A 23,283-nucleotide genomic window follows, 5' to 3' on the forward strand; every position below is an offset into this window, starting at 1 on the left:
GTTTCTTAAATGTTTTGATTTTCTTCGTTAATGTGGTATTAAAATATAGATTATAGTTTTATGTAATTATCCACCTGGTAAAGTTCTTCATAGTATTTTTTAAAATGCTATGCTAGTTTAATTATGACTCTCTTTTTATTCCTGATATTGTTTATTTGCTGTTTTTTTCTGTATTAGCTTGGCTCAGAGCATTTTTTACTCTCCCTCTTTTAGTATCTCTGTCCTCATCTAGGACTGATCCTAAGTTCAGAGATCCTTTGGTTCAGGTTTTCAGAGTGGACATCTGAGCCCAAATGACTGCTCAGCTTAGCACTTTGGGTTTCCTCTTTATTTTAGATCTCTGTGAATTTCCTTTTTTTAATCATGGGAGCTCAGCTATGCATTTAAGAAAATATTATATTTTATCCTACATTTCTAGGTACAGAGTTGTTTAGGTTATCTTGTTTGATATGTTGTAGTAAAGATCAGTCTTAATACTTTAAAAAACATATTTAACATAAGAGAAAGTTTATCTTTCTACTCTTCTAGTTCTTTTATCTTTTCACTTATATCGTGGACTTCTTCAGGTAAGCACATAGATGTATTTGGCTCCTCCATCTTGTTAGGTCATCATGAACACTGTGTCTTCAATGTCTTTGTGCCAGGAACAAAGGGATGATAAGGTACACCCTGCTTTTAATTACCTTGGCCAGGAAGTGACTGATTTCATTTCTGCTCACATTTCAGTAGGGGAAGCTGGAAAATACAATGTATCACGTTTGGTGAGTTTCTGCCATACTTGAGTTTATTCAATAGAATTATGTCATATATAACTACTTGATGTGAATGTGGTTTGAACATATATAATTAGAATTCTGATACTGAGATTTCATAAGCATTTTACATGAGTAAACTTAAATGGTTTTGGGTACTTAGGTACACCATATTTGGCAAGAGTTAATGGGTAAGATGTCTTGTTAGTCATTATTATTAGTAGACCTATTTGGCAAGAGTTAATGAGTAAGATATCTTACAAGTTATTATTAAACCTTTTATTTTGTATTGGAGTGTAGCCGATTAACAGTGTTGTGATAGTTTCAGGTGGACGGCAAAGGGATTCATCATACATATACATGTATGCATTCTCCCCAAGCTACCCTCCTATCCAGGTTGCCACATAACATTGAGCAGACTTCCCTGTGCTATACAGTAGGTCCTTGTTGATTTTCCATTGTAGATATAACAGTGTGTACCTGTTATCCCAAACTCCCTAACTATTCCTTTCACTCACCCTTTCCCTGACAACCAGAAGTTCTTTCCCTCAGTCTCTGAGTCTGAAACAAAAAATATTTTCTTTCTGCTTTTCTAGAAGAAAAATTAAAAATCTAGTTCCAGGATATCTGCATATTTCATTGTTTTCTAGAATTATTACTGGTTATAAATCAAATAATTAAATGAACAATACTTAGACTTACATTGAGTTAAATGATACATTTTTTAAGGTAAAATCACAATTTCTTTACAGATATAAAATAAACACACGTTAAAGATTTTGTTTAAACTCATTTAATGAGGTAAGTGATGCGAAAATATTGACTTTGTGTGCCGATGCCAAACAAATATGGAAATTGTTATGGAGGAGAGAGAAAAAGTGGCTTTATTTCTTTGCCAGGCAAAAAGGGAACCCAGCAGGCTATCCCCTCAAGAACTGGGCAATAGGAAAAGGTCTTAACAGACATGAGGTGGGGGTAGGTGATAAGGATCAAAGCAGTGACTGGCTTGCATTCTTCTGATGGGTTAGTGGTGAGGTAAGTAGGAGTCAGTGTCATCAGCTTTCAGGTTCAAACTTGTCTGGGGTCAAAACAGCTCAAAGATAGTGTTGTGTGTATCCCTTGATAGGGAAACAGGACCTTCCCCCAAGGCTGCTCTTGACTGTTTCTCCCTGGTGTCACTTCACCTCTCTTTCCTATTTAGTAACTGCTTGCATCTGCACATTGGAACTCAGGGAAGGTCATGGAGGCTAAATGAAGCCTCTTTCTTATAATCGAAGAAATGGGGGATACGGAAAGGCTTTGTGCTCAGGAGCCCCACAGGGCCCTACTTAGTATCAGAACTAAGCAGACGTTAAAACCTAGTTCAAAAGAAAAGTCAAAGAAGCACAAATTTATATGGCATAAAGGGAAGGTGAAATGAGTGTACATAAGAACACTGTAAACTCTCCCTTTCCAGGGAGATTGGAGGGAAGTCAGTAATCCTCCTCTGTTGCTGTTTAGTGGTCAGTTGTGTCTCACTCTTTGTGACCCCATGGGCTGCAACCCGCCAGGCTCCTATGTCTACGGAATTTCCCAGGCATAAGTATTGGAGTGGGTTGCTGTTTCCTTCTCCATAGGATCTCCCTGACCCAGGAATTGAACCCATGTCTCCTGCAAGTCTCCTGCATTACAGATGGATTCTTTACCACTGAGACTCCAGTGAGGCACAGATCCTCCTCTGGCCAGAATTTATTCTTTGTCTATGGACAAGAATTCTTTTGCATTTGCTAAGAGTTATCTACAACTTACTTTGTTGTAAAATAGTTCAAGGACAGTGAAAGGCTAGAATTAGATAACCAAGAATATGCTCTAAATAATACAGAGTTTCTCATTGGAGACACATAGAGGTTTTTTTTTTTTTTTGCTTATTCCGGACTTAAACTTATTAAATTCCAGTTAAAACTCATACTGGATAAATTATGATTCATTGTATTGTGTTATTTGAGAAATGTGTGGAGCAGTTAGAAAGCATTACAAGGAACTGACTTGCAAATGTTCCATTTCTCTTTGTTTCAGGTTTTTGCTGCTGATTGTACTGATGATATTCTTTTAGAGCTACAAAAATATTTGCCAAAATATTATGGCATCTGGTCACCTCCTACTGCACCAAATGGTAATCTTTTCTTTAAAATCCATCTTTTAGTCTTAATTTATGAGAATTGCTTTTTAAAAGATTTAAGTAAGATTAAGCCTCGTATTATAAAAACAGAATATATGTGTTTTTCTTACTACTCTTTCTCTTATTCATTAAGAAAACTAATTAATACTTTTGCTTTTCATAACCAGTTTCTTAAATAGCATATACAAATTAATAACCCATTTCTTAAACAATTGAATGAACATATATATATATATGTATATATATACATTAGTACTTAATACTCTTAATTATCAGATGTTCTTTTTTTCAAACATTTTGAGCAATTTCTTTTCCCATTTTGAAAAAAGAAAAATCAAGAAATATTTTCTTTGTGTAACTTCCTTCCTATCTTCTGTCTTGTTCCTTCATTTCCTACTTGCATGCTTTAAAAAATACTTGTAATTTTCATATAGAGGACAAAATTTTTTATGTAAGGGCACAGAATTTCTCTCTTAATATTAGTTAATACTTGAAGCAGTATTTGCCACATTAAGGCCTTTGACAGAGCAGACAAAAGTCAGTTAAACTGGTAACATGACTGCTAACCATTGAAGAAGATTCATGAGTGAGGGAAGAATTTCAAACTTGACTGAGTTTAAGAAAAACCCATAGTCTTGCTAAAATGCAAATTAATAGGCTCAACTCCCAGACATTTTGATAATGTGTATCTGTCTGTGTTGGAGTTCATGATATGCTTATTAAATAAAAGTGTGTTTGTTGTTTTTTCTTCCTAATGGAGATAGTGCTTGAACCACATTTTGAGAACAGGAAGAGATGGGGACTCAAGTTTGAGCTTGTTCTTTCCCTCAGTTCTTTGTCACTACTTATGCTAGGTTTCATTAATAAGGACTCATAGTATCTCTTGTGAGTATCCTCAGATAATAGTAAATCAATGGTTCCCCAGGATTTGTAGGATTCTTCTGTGCTTCATTTGGGGAGGCAGGAGACTTGAGCTTTGCTCTGCTCCTGCTTTTCCTTTCTTTCCCTCCTTCCTGTCTTCCCCCTTCTCTTCTCACTTTCCTCTTCTTTACTTTCCCTTTTTCTTTTCTCCTCCTTTTTTCTTTCCTTGTCTTTCTTCCCTCTTCCCTTCCCTCCTTTTTCCTTGTCTAATCTATATCTAGATAGTTAAATGTTAAGTTTAAAAATTATTTAGAAGGGGTAGAGAGAATTCTCTGGTGGTCCAGTGGTTAGAACTCCACACTTCCACTGCAAGGGGCACAGGTTCAAGCCCTGGTCAGGGAACTAAGATGCTGCATGTCATGAGGCACAACCAAAAAAAAATAGAGTGGGTCAAATAATTGAGCCAACAGCATCATTATTTTGAAAAGTAGAGTATATAAGAAGAATTTGGGTAGGAGAAGAAATATTTTAATTGAAACATTTTATAGTCTAGAATTGTATAATTTAAAATAATTTAAAAATCAAGGACTTGCTAGCAATCAATACCTTTTTGGTTTTCAATACCAAATAATCCTGAGGGATATCTATGTTAATGTAGAAAGATCAGTAACTTTGAAGTCAGAAGCCTTGGCTTCTTTGTTGGTTATTTCCAAATTTTGTGAACTACTCTAACTCATTAACCTTTTGGAGGTCCACTTTTTCTTCTATACATTGAAAATAATTTCACGTGGAGTTGTGAAAATGCATGTTATTTTATGTGAAAATGCTTTGTAAACTCTGAAACTCTTATTTGAGTATAAATGGAGATGTTGGTACTACTGAGTTGAAAAGATGAGGCGAGGAAAATGAGAAAAAAGAAGAGAAAATATAAATAGAAGTATACATGTAAATAGATGTAGTCCTGTAATACCAACAATTGCCTTAGGAAATTTCCTATTCCTTTGTAATCTTTTGAAAAATATTTTAATTTGTTTTTTAAAATTAAAAACATATTTTTTCTTTTTGGCCGCACTGCAACTTCCTGGGAGTTCCTTTGATAAGGAATTGAACTTGGGCCACAGCAGTGAAAGCACTGAGTCCTAACCACTGGACAGTCACGGAACCCCCTTCCTTTCCAGTTTTTAGCTCTGGAAGGAGAACTGCACCATAGAGATTGTTAAGCTTTGATTTTGCTAGAGAATTCATGGAGTCCTCTTTCTGTTTTTATCATTTTGATTGTAAATGAAACACATATAAGATGGGAAACTTTTTGACATCTTTAGTCCACAGGATCATGAAAATGAATATTTTCTTAAATTTTAATAGAACACTGTGATTTGCATTACTATACTTTACGTAGTATTAAATTGATATAATTTATTTCTTGACTCTTTTTCCCCTCTTTCTACTTGAGCATCTTTATTTATGTATTTATGGCTGTGCTAGGTCTAGTTACTGCATGTGGGCTTTCTCGGTAATTGTGGTGAGCAGGGCCCACTTTTCGTTGTGGTAAATGAGCTTCTCATTGCAGTGGCTTCTCTTGTTTTGGAGCAAAAGCTTGGGGCTTCAGTAGTTGTGGCATGTGTGCTTACTTGCTCAGAAGCATGTGGAATCTTCCCAGATCAGGGATCAAACACGTGTCCCCTGCCTTGGCAGGAAGATTTCCTATCCACTACTCCACCAGGGAAGTCTCAAGGTAGAGTGTTATACAACTTTGTATAATTCTTAGAATCCAAAGTTGTAAAACAGAGAAAGTACTTCCAGTTTGCACAGCAAGTTATTGTCACTTAAAGGAAGCATAAGGATGTCCTGACCAACAGTTTTTTACCTTTTAAATTTCTTATGGCAGTTTTATTGACATTTAATTTATGTACCATAAATCTCACCCATTTTTTTTAAATTTACAGTCATAGAGTTATACAAACATCACATTAGCAAACCTTAGAATATGACTAGTGTTTTTTTTTAAGGTAAAGCATTTGTTACAATTATATTTGAAGATTTGAAACTAGTTATGTATGTTAAATCTCATTTTACTTGTGTATAAGCACATAGATACATGTGCCATCAATATTTATTTGGAGGAATAGAAAAGTATATCTTCAAGTAGGTTTGAGCAAATTGAGAGTTCTCAAATGTAATCTCTAGTCTCACTGATTGATAGGTTTATGGATCTCACTACTAGTCAGGTTTTAAGAAGCATGGATTGAAATAAGCTGTTCCCTTTCTCCCTCTTCACCCCACATTTGGACACTCAAGGTCTCTTCTATTTATAATTCCTTATACTTCAAGCTTCTGTTGCTCTCAGAAATAGCTCATGATTGATGTGAAAGGCAGAAGAAAGGCGTCCTCTGTTTTTCCATTTGGCTTCATAAATGGGCAGGGTTTCACCACCCGGCTTTTTTTACATTTTGGGAGGTTCAGAAATGATAATAGTAGCCAATGCCTAGATAGGGTGGGAAAGAATATGATGAAACTTGGAACCTATGTTGTAATGATCTGTATAATCAATATTCATTAAGAGGATCTGAATAAATCTTCAACTCTAAATGTCCTCACCTTTGTCTTTCCTTTAAAAGAATAGTTATCTCATCTTTACTGTTTATAAGTGTTTGCAGATCTTTCAGTTTTCCATAATATTTCAAATGTTTTTATTTTTTTCTCCTTTGTTACTGGGGAATTTTCTGCCCTTTTTTTTTTTCTTAGTATCAGGACTGTATTCCAGCAGTAGAATTTTTTTATGTGTAATGTATTAGAAAACGATGTAAGTATTTAATTTATATTTAAGATAATTATATTTAATTGTATATATTTAAATAGAAAATACACTTAAAATAGAAAAACTTTTTTGTTCATAGTAACCTTGTGTAATCTTAAACATACTATCATCAGCAACATGAAATATATAAATATTTTGAGCATATTAACCTTGTTGTTGGTACAGCCACTGAGAAGTCTTAACTTATAGACTGCTTATAAAAGCATGAAGTGGTATATTTTGGACTACCTGGTAGGTATTTTTACGATTTTTACCTCAAAATATTAAAGAACAATAGAAATTCTATATACATTTTCCATAAATTAATAGATAACAGATTTCTCTCTTACAACCATAGAGAACTATACTTCTAGTCAGTGTGACTTCTTATAATGAGATCCATATATTTATGAAAAGTAGATGTCCTGTTATTTATTACACAAATATTAAGACTAAGCTTAATGGATTATCTCTTAGATTTGAGGTTCACAAATGTCAGTCTTTAGACCTCTGACTGACTGGCTTCATCAGAATCTGTTGTACTAAATAGAGCTTTTAAGAATTTAAAAAAGTAAATATAGTTATTTTGCTCTCTATGTGATTTATACACACATTAATTCATATGTATATATGAAAAAATCAACTTTTTTTATTTTTTTAATATTTAAAAATACTAAATGTTTTTTAACTTTTACTTTCCTTACAAGTTACATCATAGCAAAAAGTCATAATTATTTTCCAAACATCATATCAATATAGTTTAATTTATTTCCTTGACTTTGGTCAAAATGAACCTAAACTATTCCAGATAGAACACTATCTTATTCTTAGTCCATCCAATTTTTAGAACATATTCTCTATATACCTAAAAATTGAGAACTGTTGTACCATTCTATACCCAGAGGGGTTTTGGCTGAGTGTCCTTTGTTATCTGTAGCATTGCCTTATCAATGAGGCTCTCCTGTAGTTAAAATGCCTTTGATCATTTAAGTTATTGTCTTGAGATTGACTTATTTTGAATTAAGCTCTCTTGCATTTTTTTCAGAGAGAATCAGTATTTAAATTTATTTCTAGTGATGATAATCTGAAAAAAAATCAATTTAAATCTGAGTTCCCACATCATGTCTCATTTCCCTATTTTATTCAGAAGCAACTGTGGCAAACTGCTAGATATATAATCTTTTTTTTTTTGACTGCTAAGTCACTTCAGTCGTGTCCGACTCTGTGCGACCCCACAGACGGCAGTCCACCAGGCTCCCCCGTCCCTGGGATTCTCCAGGCAAGAACACTGGAGTGGGTTGCCATTTCCTTCTCCAATGCATGCAAGTGAAAAGTGAAAGTGAAGTCACTCAGTCGTGTCTGACTCTTAGCGACCCCATGGACTGCGGCTCCCAGGCTCCTCCATCCATGGGATTTTCCACGCAAGAGTGCTGGAGTAGGGTGCCATTGCCTTAACTATGCATCTCTAAAGCAGGTTTTGATATTGATTTTTTTTTTTAGTAACTTAGAGGGAAAGAGAAACAAGGATCTCAAAATTTCAACTTTTCACTTAGAGAACCAAAAGAATACACTAAACCAACTCTCAGTAGGCCTTAATTTAAGGATTATGAACTAAAGGCTAAGAATCAATAATTTAGCCATTTATATGGTGTGTGTGTATATATATATATATATGTTTTATATGATTTGGTAATTCAAATCAAATAAAGCATATCAAGAATCTGAAAGTAAGATAAAACACATTTGCCTAGTCAAGTATTAGTCACTCAGTCATGTCCAACTCTTTGCGACCCCATGGGCTGTAGCCTGCCAGATTCCTCTGTCCATTGAATTCTCCTTCTCCTAGTGATCTTCCCCACCCAGAGACTGAACCCAGGTCTCCTCCATTGCAGGCAGATTGTTTAACATCTGAGCCACCAGGAAAGCCCTTGCCTAATCAAAATAAATGTCAGATAAAACTGATGATACTTAGGCCTGTTTACTGAAGGAATGGCTCAACTTATTACAGGATGAAGAAGGCCAAACCCAAAGTCCCTTTGGGCAGAAAGAGAATGAGAAGAGCAAACACTGATTCACTCAAGCAGGCATTTATTATATTCCTACTGTAAGGAGAGTTTGTATTTGTATTTTTCTCTTTCCCAAGAGAGGATGAAATAGGGATTTGCAAAAAGTCTTTAGCTTCTCTTGTTTCTGTTGTTTGGCCAAAAAACAGTTTTTGTTTTTAATCACTACCAAATTGGCAGGTAGAAAATAATAACCCTACACTGAACTGTAGATGCTGTGATGTTTAGCTAGATTTGCACACTATCTTTTGTCTTCCCATGTATAGCCTTACCTCACTAAGGCCTTCAGGGTTTCTTGAGTTATGGAAATTAATGATGATAAACTTGTGAATGCTAATGATTTACTGTATTGGGATCTAATTAGTCTCTTCTGATATTTGAAACATAAGCTTTGTTACTGAAATTTTTATACAGTTTTAGGGAGAGGATGGATCCCTTTCTTTCTCTTTCCTCAAGGTAGCTGAAAATGGGAAGTGTGTGAAGGGGACTGCTGTGCTTCCTTCTTCCCCATCTTATCATACTTTCCTGTGGTTATCTTTTTAAAGTACAGAAATGGGTAGGTTCTAGTTTCTTGAGCAGGATATTCCTACTTGTCTCATTATCTCTCACCATCAACAGGATGTCTGTGTCCAGCCCTTTTATCTTGTTGAAAATGTCCCTTTGTTAGAACTTTTCTTTTAAATGTAGCCTGCTCCTTTTTGTTTCTGTGAGTGCTAGTCTCTTAGGCTACAGTTCATTTTTTGTCTCTTAACTTCACCTGGTTCTACACAATCCTCCCTCTCTCCATTTTCCTTTGACTAAGGCATAAGATTTTAAAAAATAAATTCATTTATTTCAAAAAATCAAACCTTGTTACTTTGATAAAAAGTAAAATATTTTCTGTTTGTAAGGAAAGGTTTTTACAAGAAGTGCTTCTTATGACATGACTGAAATTTGTGATCTCATTCAGAATTTTGTTTGGGAGATTTATTCACCTAGGAAGGGGGAAAGACTTTCTTTCCTTACTTCTTTCCCTCAGTGCAATCAGACCTGTATTTTCAACCTAAAACTATAAGGTCGGCTACAGTGTGTTATAACTGAGATGTTTATAATTTTTTACTTGAATCTCCCTTTCTAATAGTTTTCTGAGGGAAGGTGTATACAGGATGCCAAAGTTATTTACAAATGAACTTTTGAAGACTTTTTGTGTTCTAAAAAGCAGGGTGTTTCTTTTTCCTTTTGTACTAGTAAGCCTAGAATGTATATTTGGCATTAACATCATTTGGATTGATTTACCTTTCTTAACCTATACCTGTTGTATCCTCTGTGGAAAGGATTTATTCCTTTTACTATCCTTAAATGAAGAATTTAAAAAATTGTTAAAACACTAAGATGCCTGCTAAGGCACATAGGATGTAAATCATGTTCAAAAGAAGAATGTATTCAAGGACGGTTTTTAAAAATTATCTCATTGCCTTTTTAATGTTCTTGGAAGCCTTATATCTAATTCATACCTTTTAATTACGGTTGAATATTTATTCCACCTCTTGCAAGAGTTACTTTGTGATATTTATACCTGTTATAAAATTTATTAGTCAAGCTTTTTTTTCCCCTCCAGGTAAAGTAATAATAATTGTTGATGCTGGATCAGTTTTAACTTTTTCTTAGTTTTAAGATTTCCTGATTTTTGTTTTCTCTTAAGTAGTAATATGTTTTCCTATTACTAATTAGGGTTTTTCTTTAATAACAGATTTATACCTAAAACTGGAAGATGTGACCCATAAATTTAATAAGCCCTGTATAATGGATGTAAAGATAGGGCGGAAAAGCTATGATCCTTTTGCTTCATCTGAGAAGATTCAGCAACAGGTCAGCAAGTACCCATTAATGGAAGAGATTGGGTTCTTGGTGCTTGGCATGAGGGTAAGAGTGATTTTTAGTGTAATACATACATTTCTCATTGCATGTTTTCTTGAAGGTTACAGATGTCGCATATATTTTAGAATTAGATTATCCATAACTCCTCAGAGCTGGCAGAGATTTTTATCTCTTTTGTTCACTGGTATATGGACAGTGTCTGGATTTATTCTGGGAAGCAGTACATGATTAGTAAGTGAATGAGTGGCTGAACCTCAAAGCTCTGACTCTAGAAATTTTGTTTTAAAGAAGTTTTAAGTTTAGTGGAAAAGAAATATGATAAATGAATGTGATATTATTTGTGATTTTTTTTTTTCCCATGAGAAAAGTGCCAGTAATTTTTTCTGTATATTTAAACCAAAAAAGGGAAATAAATTAGGTTACTACTGGTTTAAGAATGTGATTTAAAGCCATTGTTTTCTTTGCTTATTTTTCCCTGGACTGGCAATTTGCCATGGACTCAGGTGGTCAGTTCTGATCTCATCCAGAGTCCCCCTTGTGACTATACTCATCTGATGGCTCCTTTGGGTCTAGTTGGTCCAAGTGACCTCACTCTATGTCTTTCAGTTCAGTTCAGTTCAGTCATTCAGTCATGTCTGACTCTGCGACCCCATGAACTTCAGCATGCCAGGCCTCCCAGTCCATCACCAACTTCCGGAGTTCACTCAAACTCACGTCCATCAAGTCGGTGATGCCACCCAGCCATCTCATCCTCTGTCGTCCCCTTCTCCTCCTGCCCCCAATCCCTCCCAGCATCAGGGTCTTTTCCAGTGAGTCAACTCTTTGCATGAGGTGGGCAAAGTATTGGAGTTTCAGCTTCAGCATCTTTCCTTCCAATGAACACCCAGGACTGATCTCCTTCAGAATGGACTGATTGGATCTCCTTGCAGTCCAAGGGACTCTCAAGAGTCTTCTCCAACACCACAGTTCAAAAGCATCAATTCTTTGGCGCTCAGCTTTCTTCACAGTCCAACTCTCACATCCATACATGACCACTGGAAAAACCATAGCCTTGACGAGACGGACCTTTGTTGGCAAAGTAATATCTCTGCTTTTGTATATGCTATCTAGGTTGATCATAACTTTCCTTCCAAGGATATCCAGATTCCTCCAAAATCTGCAGTGATTTTGGAGCCCAAAAAAATAAAGTCTGACACTGTTTCCACTGTTTCCGCATATGTTTGCCATGAAGTGATGGGACCAGATGCCATGATCTTCGTTGTCTGAATGTTGAGCTTTAAGCCAACTTTTTCACTCCCCACTTTCACTTTCATCGAGAGGCATTTTAGTTCCTCTTCACTTTCTGCCATAAGGGTTCTGTCATTTGCATATCTGAGGATATTGATATTTCTCCCGGCAATCTTGATTCCAGCTTTCTCATGATATACTCTGCATAGAAGTTAAATAAGCGGGGTGACAATATACAGCCTTGACATACTCCTTTTCCTATTTGTCTTACAAGTTGATACTAACTGTTGGCTGGGCTTTTTCCCATAAGGTTGCTTCCAGAAGGCTGACTGGAGCTTCTACATCTACTATATACATTTTAGGAAGGCAAGAGTGAAAGCTACGAGGTCTGTTGAGATCTAGGTTAGGAAGTCACCTTCTGTCACTTTTATGGAATTATATGGGTCAAAGTATGTCACAGGGCCAGTCTATATTCATAGGAAGGAGAAGACTCCACTTTTGGTTGTGGAAAAAGAGAAGTCACAATACAAGTGGCAGTGTGCATAAGGATGTTGAGGCCCTCTTTGCAAACAATATGCCACTGTTAGGTAATATGGAATAAAATTCTATAAACAAGTGATGCCTATTTAAACCTTCACTGTTTTTAAATCATTCACCCTTCCACTTTCCTTCTTTTAGGATATAATTTTGGCTTCTGCTTCAGAAAAAATAAGCCATTATACAGGGTTTCCTTTAATTTCCTGCTAACAGACATACACATCTAACCTGCATATACTTTCATTTCCTCTTTATTCCTCCCTACATTGAAGAATTTTCCATTCTCCTGTCAGAGGCAGCCCTTCCCTTTTCTCTCTGGATTGCGTTTCTCTTCCGCCTCTTCTGAGCCTAATATTCTTGATTCTCGTTATTTTATTTTAGTTTTGTTTTATCTTCAACTTTGGTCTCTCTTTAGTTGTTTTTCCTTTTTGTTTCAAATAATGTTCAAATCACTCTCAATTGAAAAAGAAAAAAATCAAAACCCACTTTTATCCTGCTCTGTTCTTCAGCAGTGAATTTAAATGCTTCCCCTTTGTACCCAAACTTGTTATATTTGTTACTGTTGCCTTACTTCCCATGCTGTATTCTTTAACCCATTTTAATCTGGCTTTAGCTTCATCATGCCACCAGACTGGTGCCTCATGAAGGTCCCTAATGACATCTCTGTGTCACTAAATTCAAATGGCATTTTTCATTATTCATCTTACTTCACTTTTAAAAGCAGTCTTCAACATGACTATGTCCTTGAAACATTCCTTTTTGTGTCCATAACACTGCAGTCTCTCCTGTTTTTTCCCTAAGAGCACTTTGCAGTCTTTTTTTGCCAGCTCATTTCTTTGTTCTTTAAATATTGAGATATTCCACTTAGTTCCATTTACTGCCTTCTGTTTCTTCTCAAGTAGTGTCCTTTATCTCATTGATTCAGTTTCACTTATATTGATAACTCCTGAACGTGCATATCTAGCCTCTGGTTTTTCTTTGATCTCCTAATCTATATAGCTAACCTATTCAACATTTTACTTGGATAACTTAAAGACATCTAGGACTAACATGTAAAAAACTGACTTATATCCCTCTTGCAAAATAACAACCAAAGCAGTAACAGCAAATCTCTGTTATTCTCCGTCTCAGTGAATGACATTATCATACATCCAGTTTTATGAAGGAGAAACCTTTTAGTACCATCATCTCTCAAAGCCATCCATCAATTTTGTTGATCTTAATTTTCAAGCACCTAGTCCCATTTTCAAAATTACTCTTCTCTAGACAAGTATCTTACCTCTCGATTTCAGTTTTATTCTCTTCTGGTCTGTTCTCCGAATGTTTTAAAATGTATATCTAATTTTGACATTCCCCAGCTTAAAAATTCTTCAGTTGGTTTCCATTGCCTTTATATATGTGTGTGTGTGTGTGTCTATATATAGAAATAAATAAGGCACTGCCTTATTTATTTAGAATATATATGTAGAAATGTATGTAGAATATATGTAGAAATAAATAAGACACTGCCTGATTTTGCTCTCTCTGTGTTATCTCCCCAGACAAACAGAGGTTCTTCTGTTTGTATTTTTTAATAACATTTTTATTGAGATACGATTTACCCACCATTCAATTCACTCATTTAAAGTAGCAGTTCATTGGTTTAGTATACTCATAGAGTTGGGCAGCCATCAACATATTCAACTGTAGAACATTTTCATCACCTAAAAAGAAAAGCTATACATATCAGCAGTCACTTATTTCCTTCCAACTCACCAGCCATAGACAGCTCTAGTCTACTTTCTGACTGTATAGCTTTGCCTCTTCTGGACATTTCATATAAAGGGAATGATGTAATACAATATGTAGTCTTTTGTGACTGGCTTCTTTCATAATGTTTTCACAGTTCGTCCATGTTGTTAGCACAAATCTGTATTTTATTTTTTGTTTTTGTATGGATATACCACATTTTGTTTATCCATGGGTTCATTGATCAACTTTGGGTTGTTTCCACTTTGGGGCTGTCATTAATAATGTTGTTATGAACATTCATGTACAAGTTGTTACGTACATATGTTTTTTAAGGTATGTAGTTCCTGAATTTGAGACTAGTGAATGCCATGATTAAATTAAAATTTTAAAGAAACTGCCAAAGTGTTTTCCAAAGTTATTGCACCATTTTATATTTCTACCAATGATATATAGGAGTTTCAGTTTCTCTGCATTGTTACCCAAAGCCCAAACCTTGTTATTCTGTCTCTCTTCTTTTTTTATAAGTTATTCTAGTGGGTATCAAGTGGTATCTCATTCTGGTTTTTATTTGCATTTCCCTAATGGCTCATGGAATTGAGCCTCTTTTCATGTGCTTATTGACCCATGTGCGTGTCTTCTTTGGAGAAATGTCTATTCTGGTCCTTTGTTCACTTTTAATTTGGTTTATTTTTTTCTGTGGGTTGTTTTTTCACTTTTTTGATAATACCTTTGGAGTACAGATATTTTTAATTTTGAAGTCTAATTTAATTTTGCCTTTTGTTGTTTGTGCTCTTTGTTTCATGGCTGAAAAACCATTGCCTAACCTAAAGTCATGAATATTTACTCCTATATTTCTTCTATAGTTTTTAACTGTTACATTGAGATATATGTATATTTTAAGTTAGTTTTTTGTGTGTGGTTTGAGGATGGGGTCAACCTTTCTCTTTTGCATATGTGTATCTAGTTATCCCAGCACCATTTGTTGAGAAGACCATTTTTTCCCTCATTGAATGCTCTGGACATACTTGTTGAAATAAGTTGACCATAAATGAGAGTGCATTTCTGGACTCTGAATTCTCTTCTGTTGATTTATATTGTCTGTCTTTATGGCAGAACCACAGTCTTTTTTTTTTCTTCTTCAACTTTATTTGAGGTATCATTTACACAAGATATTTAAAGTATACATTGTGGTGATTTGAAATACATACACATTGTAGAAGGATTCACTCATTTAGTTTATTAACACATCTTTCACCTCACATATTTACCTTTTATTTCTACCCTCTTAGCAGATTTCAGTTATGCAGTAGTATTATTGATGTGTCACCATATTTTACATTAGATTCTCAGACTTTAATCTTATAGTTGGAAAATGAATACTAACCTCTTTGTATTTCCCCTCCCAGTCCTTGGTAAACTTTACCACTTTCTACTCTCTTGTTTCTATGAGTCTGGTTTGTTTTTCAGATTCCCATGTGTAAGCGAAGATGTGCAATATTTGTCTTTGTCTTAGTTCACTTAGCATAATGCCCTTAAGGTTCATCTGTGTTACTCCAGATAGTAGATTTCCTTGTTCTTAATGACTGAATAATCTGTTGTTTATGTACAGGCATACCTTGGAGATACCATGGGTTCAACAATAAAGCAGATATTACAATAAAACAAGTCATAATTTTTAGTTTCTCAGTGCATATGAAAATTTTGGTTACACTGTACTATAATCTAAGTATGCAAAAGCATTATGTATAAAAAAAATGGTTGTGACTTAATTTAAAAATACTTTATTGCTAAAGAAATGCCAAAACAATTATAATAGTAATATCAAAGATCACTGATCACAGCTAACATAACAATACAGTAATAATGAAAAAGTTTGAAATATTGCAAGAATTACCAGATGTGACACAGAGACATGAACTGAGGCAAATGCTGTTGGAAAAAATGGCTCTGATAGACTTGTTCAATGTAAGGTTGCCATAAACTTTCAGTTTTGAAGGTTTCTATACTCTGAAGGTTTACACAGTGTCTATGAAGTGCAATAAAATGAGGTGTGCCTGTACATACCACATCTTTATCCTTTGATTCATTGATGTACAGTTAAATTGTTTTATATCACAATTAGGCTATTGTGAATCATGCTGCAGTGAACAGGTAGTTTGTGTAGTGCCAGGATATGTGTTTTCTTTTTCTTGGGTGTATAATGGTATTTCTTAAGTTTTTGAGGAACTTTCATACTGTTTTTTATAGTGGCTGTACCAGTTTACATTCCTACTAGTAGTACTCAAGGTTTCCCTTTCCTTCATATTCTCAACAACACTTGTTAGTTTTTCCTATCAAATTGTCTGACTTCTTTATATGTTTTGAGTATTAACCCTTTACCAGATACATTGATTTGCAGCAGGTATTTTCTCAGAATTACACTGTTTTTTTGTTTTGTTTTTTGTTTTTTTGGCTATACCACATGGCTTGCTAGATCTTAGTTCCCTGATCAGAGATTGAACTCTGGCCCATGTCAGTGAAAGCACTGAGTGCTAACCACTGGACCACCAGGGAATTCCCAAAAACCATACTGTCTTGATTAATGTAGCTTTGGAATAACTTTTGAAACTAGGAATTGTTAGACTTCCAACTTTGTTCTTTTCCAAGATTGTTTGGACTACCTAGGGACCCTTCAACTTCCTTGTGAATTTTAGGATCAGTCTGTCAGTTTCTGCAAGCAAGTGTCTACCTGGGATTTTGGGTAGGAATTATGTTGAATCTGTAATTTGAGTTCTCCTAATTTTATTCTCATGGCTTTCCTTTGTATAGTAGTTAACAGTTTATAATTACATATAGTTTGCTTATCTGAGAAAGGATATGATTGCAGTGTGAAATAATGAATGACTTATGTAAGTCTAGAATGTTAAAATTGGGAGATATAACTTGAATTTTAGTGTGAGTTCTATTAAGATTTTTTTTTTCAGAGTTATTTCCTTAGCGTTTGGCAAATTTATTAAACTTTTCAGTCACAATGGGTTTATAGATTAATACTAAAGATAGAGTTGGATAATTTTAGAATCAGTGTTCCAAATTCAAAAAATTTTCCTCCAAGACAATCATGCCTAATTTAAATTAAAAAACAAAACAAAACAAAAATCCCAAAACCAACCCTCACTGAATATACTGAAGTTTACCAAATATATCAGTTTTAAATTGTTTTCTGTTATATTTAACCAGTAAGTAGGAAGAGGTTTGGTGGGCAGAAGAAAATGCCAATTTAGGAATTCCTTATATTTAATTAATTATATGCCAACAAAGGTCTGTATAGTCAAAGCTGTGGTTTTTCCAATAGTCATGTATGGATATGAGAGTTGGACTATGAAGAAAATTGAGTGCCGAAAAATGATGCTTTTGAACAGTGGTGTTGGAGAAGACTCTTGAGAGTCCCTTGGACTGCAAGATCAAACCAGTCCATCCTAAAGGAAAAATCAGTCCTGCATGTTCATTGGAAGGAAGGTCTAATGCTAAAGCTCCAATACTTTGGCCACCTGATATGAAGAACTGACTCTGGAAAAGACCCTGATGCTGGGAGGGATTGAGGGCAGGAGGAGAAGGGGACCACAGAGGATGAGATGGCTGGATGGCATCACCAACTCGATGGACATGAGTTTGGGTGAACTCTGGGAGTTGATGATGGACAGGGAGGCCTGGTGTGCTATAGCCCATCGGGTCGGAAACAGTGAGACATGACTGAGTGACTGAACAGAACTGAATTATATATAATTATTTCTTATATAAATATAAGGAATTTATACATATAAATATATTTATAGGAATTTATTACATTTAAAGGAATTTATTTATACAAATACATAATTTATTTATACAAATACATACAAATACATAAATTCCAGAAATTTATTAATTAAATCTTTTGGTTGCACTGTGCAGCATGTGGGATCTTAGTTCCCTGACCAGGAATCAAACCCATGCCCTCTGCATTGGCAGCATAGAATCTTAAGCACTGGACTGCCAGGGAAGTCCCAGGAATTCCTTGTTTTTAAATGACTGTCAACAATTATACTGTTATCTCCTTGATCCCAAGATGGTATAGATGATAAGACTCACTTTGATTTAATAACAAAAGATATATTAAGATAATTTGTAACAAAAAAGAAACAAAATAGGAGCTATAAGAGCAAAGCAGTCAAGAGAGGAGGAGTATAGAGTGACTTTGGAAAATATAGTATTTTGAACTGGCAACAGGGAAAATAGGTAGAAAATCAAGAAGCAGAGCATTTTTTTAACTAGTTCATGAAAGGTGACTGTAAGTTTATGTAAGGAGCATATTATATATAGGCAGGTGGAGTGTATTTTAGCTTAAAGTATGAGACTTGAGAGAAGTAAATATATCAGCAGCTTGCTTTGGGACTTTCTGCCTTTTTCAAGTAGCGTCCTTAGTGGTCAACTATTAAGTGAATCAATGGTTGTTTAATTTTCCAGTTTTATATTGACTTTTTAAACATGTGCTGTATAACTGTGGGATTATTATATTTATCGGACTTCTCTGTTGGCTCAGGCAGTAAAGAATCAGCCTGCAATGCAGGAGATGTGGGTTCAATTTCTGGGTGGGGAAGATCTCCTGAAGAAGAGAATGGCTAACCACTCCAGTATTCTTACCTGGAGAATTCTGTGGACAGAGAAACCTATTGGGCTACAGTCCTTGGGGTTGCAAAGAGTCAGACATGACTGAGAGACTAACACTTAAAATATTAACTGCAAATAATGAAATACCATTTGTAGAAATTCACTTGAAATTTCTTTAAAACATATAATTCAAGATTTTAGTTGATTTATACTTGTCATTTTCTCCCCTTCCTCATGTCTTCCAGGTTACCTTTCCTTTAAAAACAATTAAGTATCTTTTTTGTTACCTGTATCGATATTTTCAAGGTGGCACTGTTAACTTTTGATTTACCAATGTCTTTGTAACTGATCAAGACTGGGTAATGGGTTGAGATTGGAGAAATTCTCAGATCTCTTTATGTTCTAGCTTTAACTAGTAAAGTAGAAGTAAACAGACATGCCTGAAATGAATACAACATTGTAAATCAACTATATACCTCAGTAAAAAATAAATGAATAAATGAAATTAAGTAAATAGAGAAAGAGAGAATATAAATAAAGGAGTCTCACTGAAACTAGTTAGCTTTAATCTGTAGATGAAATCTAGATTTTTCATATGTGAATTTTTTTTTTTTTTAATATGTGAAATTTATGCTCAGAAAATACATCCCTGGATAGTAGAATGGTGAAGTTTTGAGAATCCTTTTCTGGGGATTCTATAAACATTTGCTAGTTGGTAGTTTTGGAGAAGGCAATGGAAACCCACTCCAGTACTCTTGCCTGGAAAATCCCATGGGTGGAGGAGCCTGCTAGGCTGCAGTCCATGGGGTCGCAAAGAGTCGGACACAACTGAAGCTACTTAGCAGCAGCAGCAGCAGTTGGTAGTTTACATGACTGGGTATTTGAAAATTCTTCTCATTTATTTTTGTATTTAATTTAATCACATTGTTTTCTCAATTTCATCTTCTTATTGCAAGATAAGTGACACATGACATTGTGTATGTTTGAGCTGTACAGCGTGTTGATTTGATAAATTTATATATTGCCATCTTATTGCCATATAGTATTAGCTAATACCTCTGTCATTTTGAAAGTCCTCTTTTACATGTATTTCTGGGCATAGAGAACATGAGTACTTTTTAAAAAATCACTTTCTGGATATGATTAACTGTCCTTATAAAAATAATTTTTCCTGTAGTCAAATGTAATTTTGGCATATATATATAAAGTGTTTTTCTTCTGTTCATAGTAACACTTTGTTCAAGATAAATTGTCTTTCTTTAAATAGGCTGCTAAGTGTATGTAAAAAGAACACAGTTCTATTTGGATTTTTTGAATAAAGTGAAGCATTTGAGATAGACAGTAAGTAGCCATATCATACTGAAAGTTATAAAATACCAGTTTCTAAAGCAATGTATTCTTAATGCTTCTTAAAAATATTTAATTAAAAATTGATGAAATACATCACTGTATGGTTCAGATGCCAAAAAGTATAGAAACATATACTGCGAGAAGTCACCCTCCCCACACAGGATATATTATATATCCTGCGTGGGGATATAATTATATTAACATAATTAATAGTGATTTTTTTTTCCCTCACCAATGTATGCTTCCAGAGATATTTGTTCCTATATTGCAAAACCATCTACTTTGAACACTGTTCTGTATCTTGCTTTTTTTCTGTTTAATGTATCATGGAGATTTTTCCATAGTGGCATTACCAGCTGTCTGTAATGGATCTTTGACTTGTTTCCAGTCTTTTGCTATTACGAATAATGTTAGAAATGAATGACTGGAGACCTTCCTTATTTCACCAGTGTGCTAGGGTATTTATGGAATAAGTGCCTAGAGGGGAATTGAGCTTGTATGCATTTATAATTGTGGTAGATATTGGCAATCTGCTTGATACAAAGCAGTGATTTTGAACCAGTTCAGTTCAGTCGCTCAGTCATGTCCAACTCTTTGCAATCCCATGAACTACGGCATGCGACTGTTGCAGCATTCTAACTATTGTTTCTTGACCTGCATACAGATTTCTCAGGAGGCAGGTCAAGTGGTCTGGTATTCCCATCTCTTTAAGAATTTTGCACAGTTTGTTGTGATTCACACAGTCAAAAGCTTTGGCATCGTCAATAAAGCAGAAGTAGATGGTTTGAACCAGGGGCAGTTTAATTTCCCAGGGAGTCATTCGGCAGTGTCTGGAGATACTTTTGGTTGCCACAATTTGGGGATAGTCTGTGTTCCTGGTGTGTTTGAGACCTGATTTCAGTGAACTCTTCAGATCCATTGTTCATTTTCCCATGAGTAAACATGCTCTTTGTTCATCAGATACATTTCAAATACCTTTTTTTTTCTGTTGGTCTTTTGATTTTTGAATGGCAAAAACACTATCAACATTTTAAAAAGCGTATTGTATGTGGTAGATTGAGTTTTAGTTGGAAATGCCTTCCCTAGTTACCAGTTATTCAAGGATTCTGCCATCTTGAGGTGGGAAGGCATTTTATTCTTTGATCTTTGATGTATTTGGATTATTATTAATAATTTAGTATAAGTTATAAATGCAACTTATTTTTTTCCAGATCCCCACTTAATGATACTAATACCATTTAATAATCATCCATCTTTTTCTACTGGTTTAAAATACCATGGTCACATACAGGCTTCTCATATGTTTTTAATTCTATAATATGTTTTAATAGAATTATTATCCTGAAGAGATATCTCTACTCCTGTGTTCATTGCAGCATTATACACAATAGCCAAGATGTGGAAACAACCTATCTGGGAGCAACCTAAGTGTTCGTCTACAGATTTATGGACATAGAAGGTGTGGTTCTTTACACAGTGGAATATTATTCAGCAATTATAAAGAAGGAAGTCCTGCCATTTGCAACAACATGGATGAAACTATGCAATAAACCAAAAAAAGACAGATAGTATGTGGTGGCACTTACATATGTAGTCAAAAACAGAAACTCAAAAGACAAAGCTGATTTCATAAAAACAGAAAATGCAATGGGGCTTTCCAGGGACTTGGGGAAGGGAGAAATGAGATCAGAAGATACAAACTTTAAGTTATAAGATAAATTCTTATAAGCTAATGTATACCATAGTGACTACAAGTGTGCTAAGTCGCTTCAGTTTTGTCCGACTCTTTGCGACCCTGTGGACTGTAGCCTGCCAGGCTCCTCTGTCCATGGGATTCTCCAGGCAAAAATATTGGAGTGGGTTGCCATCTCCTCCTCCAGGGGATCTTTTTGATCCAGGGATTGTAGCTGTGTCTCTTATGTCTCCTGTATTGGCAGGTGGGTTCTTTACCAGTAGTGTCACCAGTTAATAATACAATATTCTTGAAATTGGCTGAGAGTGGATCTTACATACACACTAAAAATTAGTTAACTGTATGAAGTGGTGCATGTGTTTATTTTCTTGATCTTAGTAATCATTCTGCTGTGTTTAGTTTTAATTCAGTTGCTTAGTCGTGTCCGACTGTTTGAGACCCCATGGACTGCAGCACACCAGGCCTCCCTGTCTAACCCACTCCAGTATTCTTGCCTGGGAGATCCCATGGGCAAAGGAGCCTGGAAGGCCACAGTCCATAGGGGTCTCAAAGAGTGGGACATAACTGAGCGATTAACACTTTCACTTTTCCGTATAATCTCTTTTACATTTTATCTTATGAGTACTTTGCACATAAGGTTCATGCCTTCTGTTTATTCCTTTGTTTTATTTCCTAACTTGATTTATAAGTGGAGTCTTACATTTTATAGTCAATTGTTTGTATATATGAAAGCTTATTTTCTATTTACTAATTTGTACTGTCACCATTTCAGGTTTTTATTGTTTGTGTTTCTTTTTAAATTGATTTTTCCAATTATATAACCATTATGTACAAAGGGTAATATTTTTTCCCTCCTTTTCAAATTATGCTTCTTATTTCTTTGTAATCTATTTGGATTTGCATAAGCTCTGGAACAATATTAGGTAATAATAATGATAAAAGGTATTGTGGTAGAGTAGTTTTTGTGGAAATTTCTTCTATTTTAAGACAAATGCTTCCTTATTTCATTTTTAAACTTGAGACTAACTTTTGATAGATTGAAATGGATAATTTTTTTTCATATTGGAAATACTTAACTATCTTTTTAGAGAGTTTTCGTCAGTAGTGGATATAAATATGCTAAATGCCTTTTCAGCATCATTGATATGACACTATGACTCTTTTTCATCTTAAATCCATTAGAATGAGTTATATGAGTAGATCTTCCCATCTTTAGCCATCCTTTCATTGCTGGGATAAAACCCCCAGGGTTAAGGAGTATTAGTTTTTAATATTCAGTATTTTTTCTGACAGGTTTATCATGTTCATTCTGATAGCTATGAGACAAAAAACCAGCACTATGGAAGAAGCTTAACAAAAGAAACTCTAAAGGATGGTAAGGATTGAGAAACCATACTTCAGTGCTTTTTATTACTATAGAATTAATCAGAATAATTCTAAAGTGATTTCAGTTTTAGTTCTTCTTTGGTGTTGTGATTCAATTCTCAATACTGTCTTAACATATATACTTTTAAAATATGTATGGCCAAGATATTATAAAAGCAATGATAACAGATTTCCAGATATAATGTTCTGTTAAAGTTTATTATTAACTGTATCCAGGATGAGGAAGAAGTTGAGTAGTGTAAATA

At 34.8% G+C, this 23,283-nt stretch overlaps 1 protein-coding gene across 6 annotated transcripts in view; it reads left to right on the top strand.

Moving 5' to 3' along the window:
* Positions 1 to 23,283, top strand: part of IPMK (inositol polyphosphate multikinase) — a 62,961-nt gene that overhangs the window by 25,275 nt on the left and 14,403 nt on the right. For 2 of the 6 annotated variants that reach the window (XM_086377884.1, XM_086377883.1), the window contains exons 3-5: positions 2,808 to 2,904; positions 10,361 to 10,479; positions 22,946 to 23,027. In XM_086377884.1, the coding sequence (XP_086234010.1) occupies positions 2,808 to 2,904; positions 10,361 to 10,479; positions 22,946 to 23,027 (298 nt within the window). Of the gene's footprint in view, positions 1 to 2,807; positions 2,905 to 10,360; positions 10,534 to 22,945; positions 23,028 to 23,283 lie in introns of all 6 variants that reach the window. The other 4 variants (XM_086377882.1, XM_086377885.1, XM_086377888.1 and 1 more) reach the window with 2 other exon arrangements.

Source organism: Bos grunniens, chromosome 26 (genome assembly GCF_055505025.1).
Source record: "Bos grunniens cultivar Pamir isolate PY7600 chromosome 26, Bosgru_T2T1.0, whole genome shotgun sequence".
In the NCBI taxonomy this organism is placed as follows: domain Eukaryota; kingdom Metazoa; phylum Chordata; class Mammalia; order Artiodactyla; family Bovidae; genus Bos; species Bos grunniens.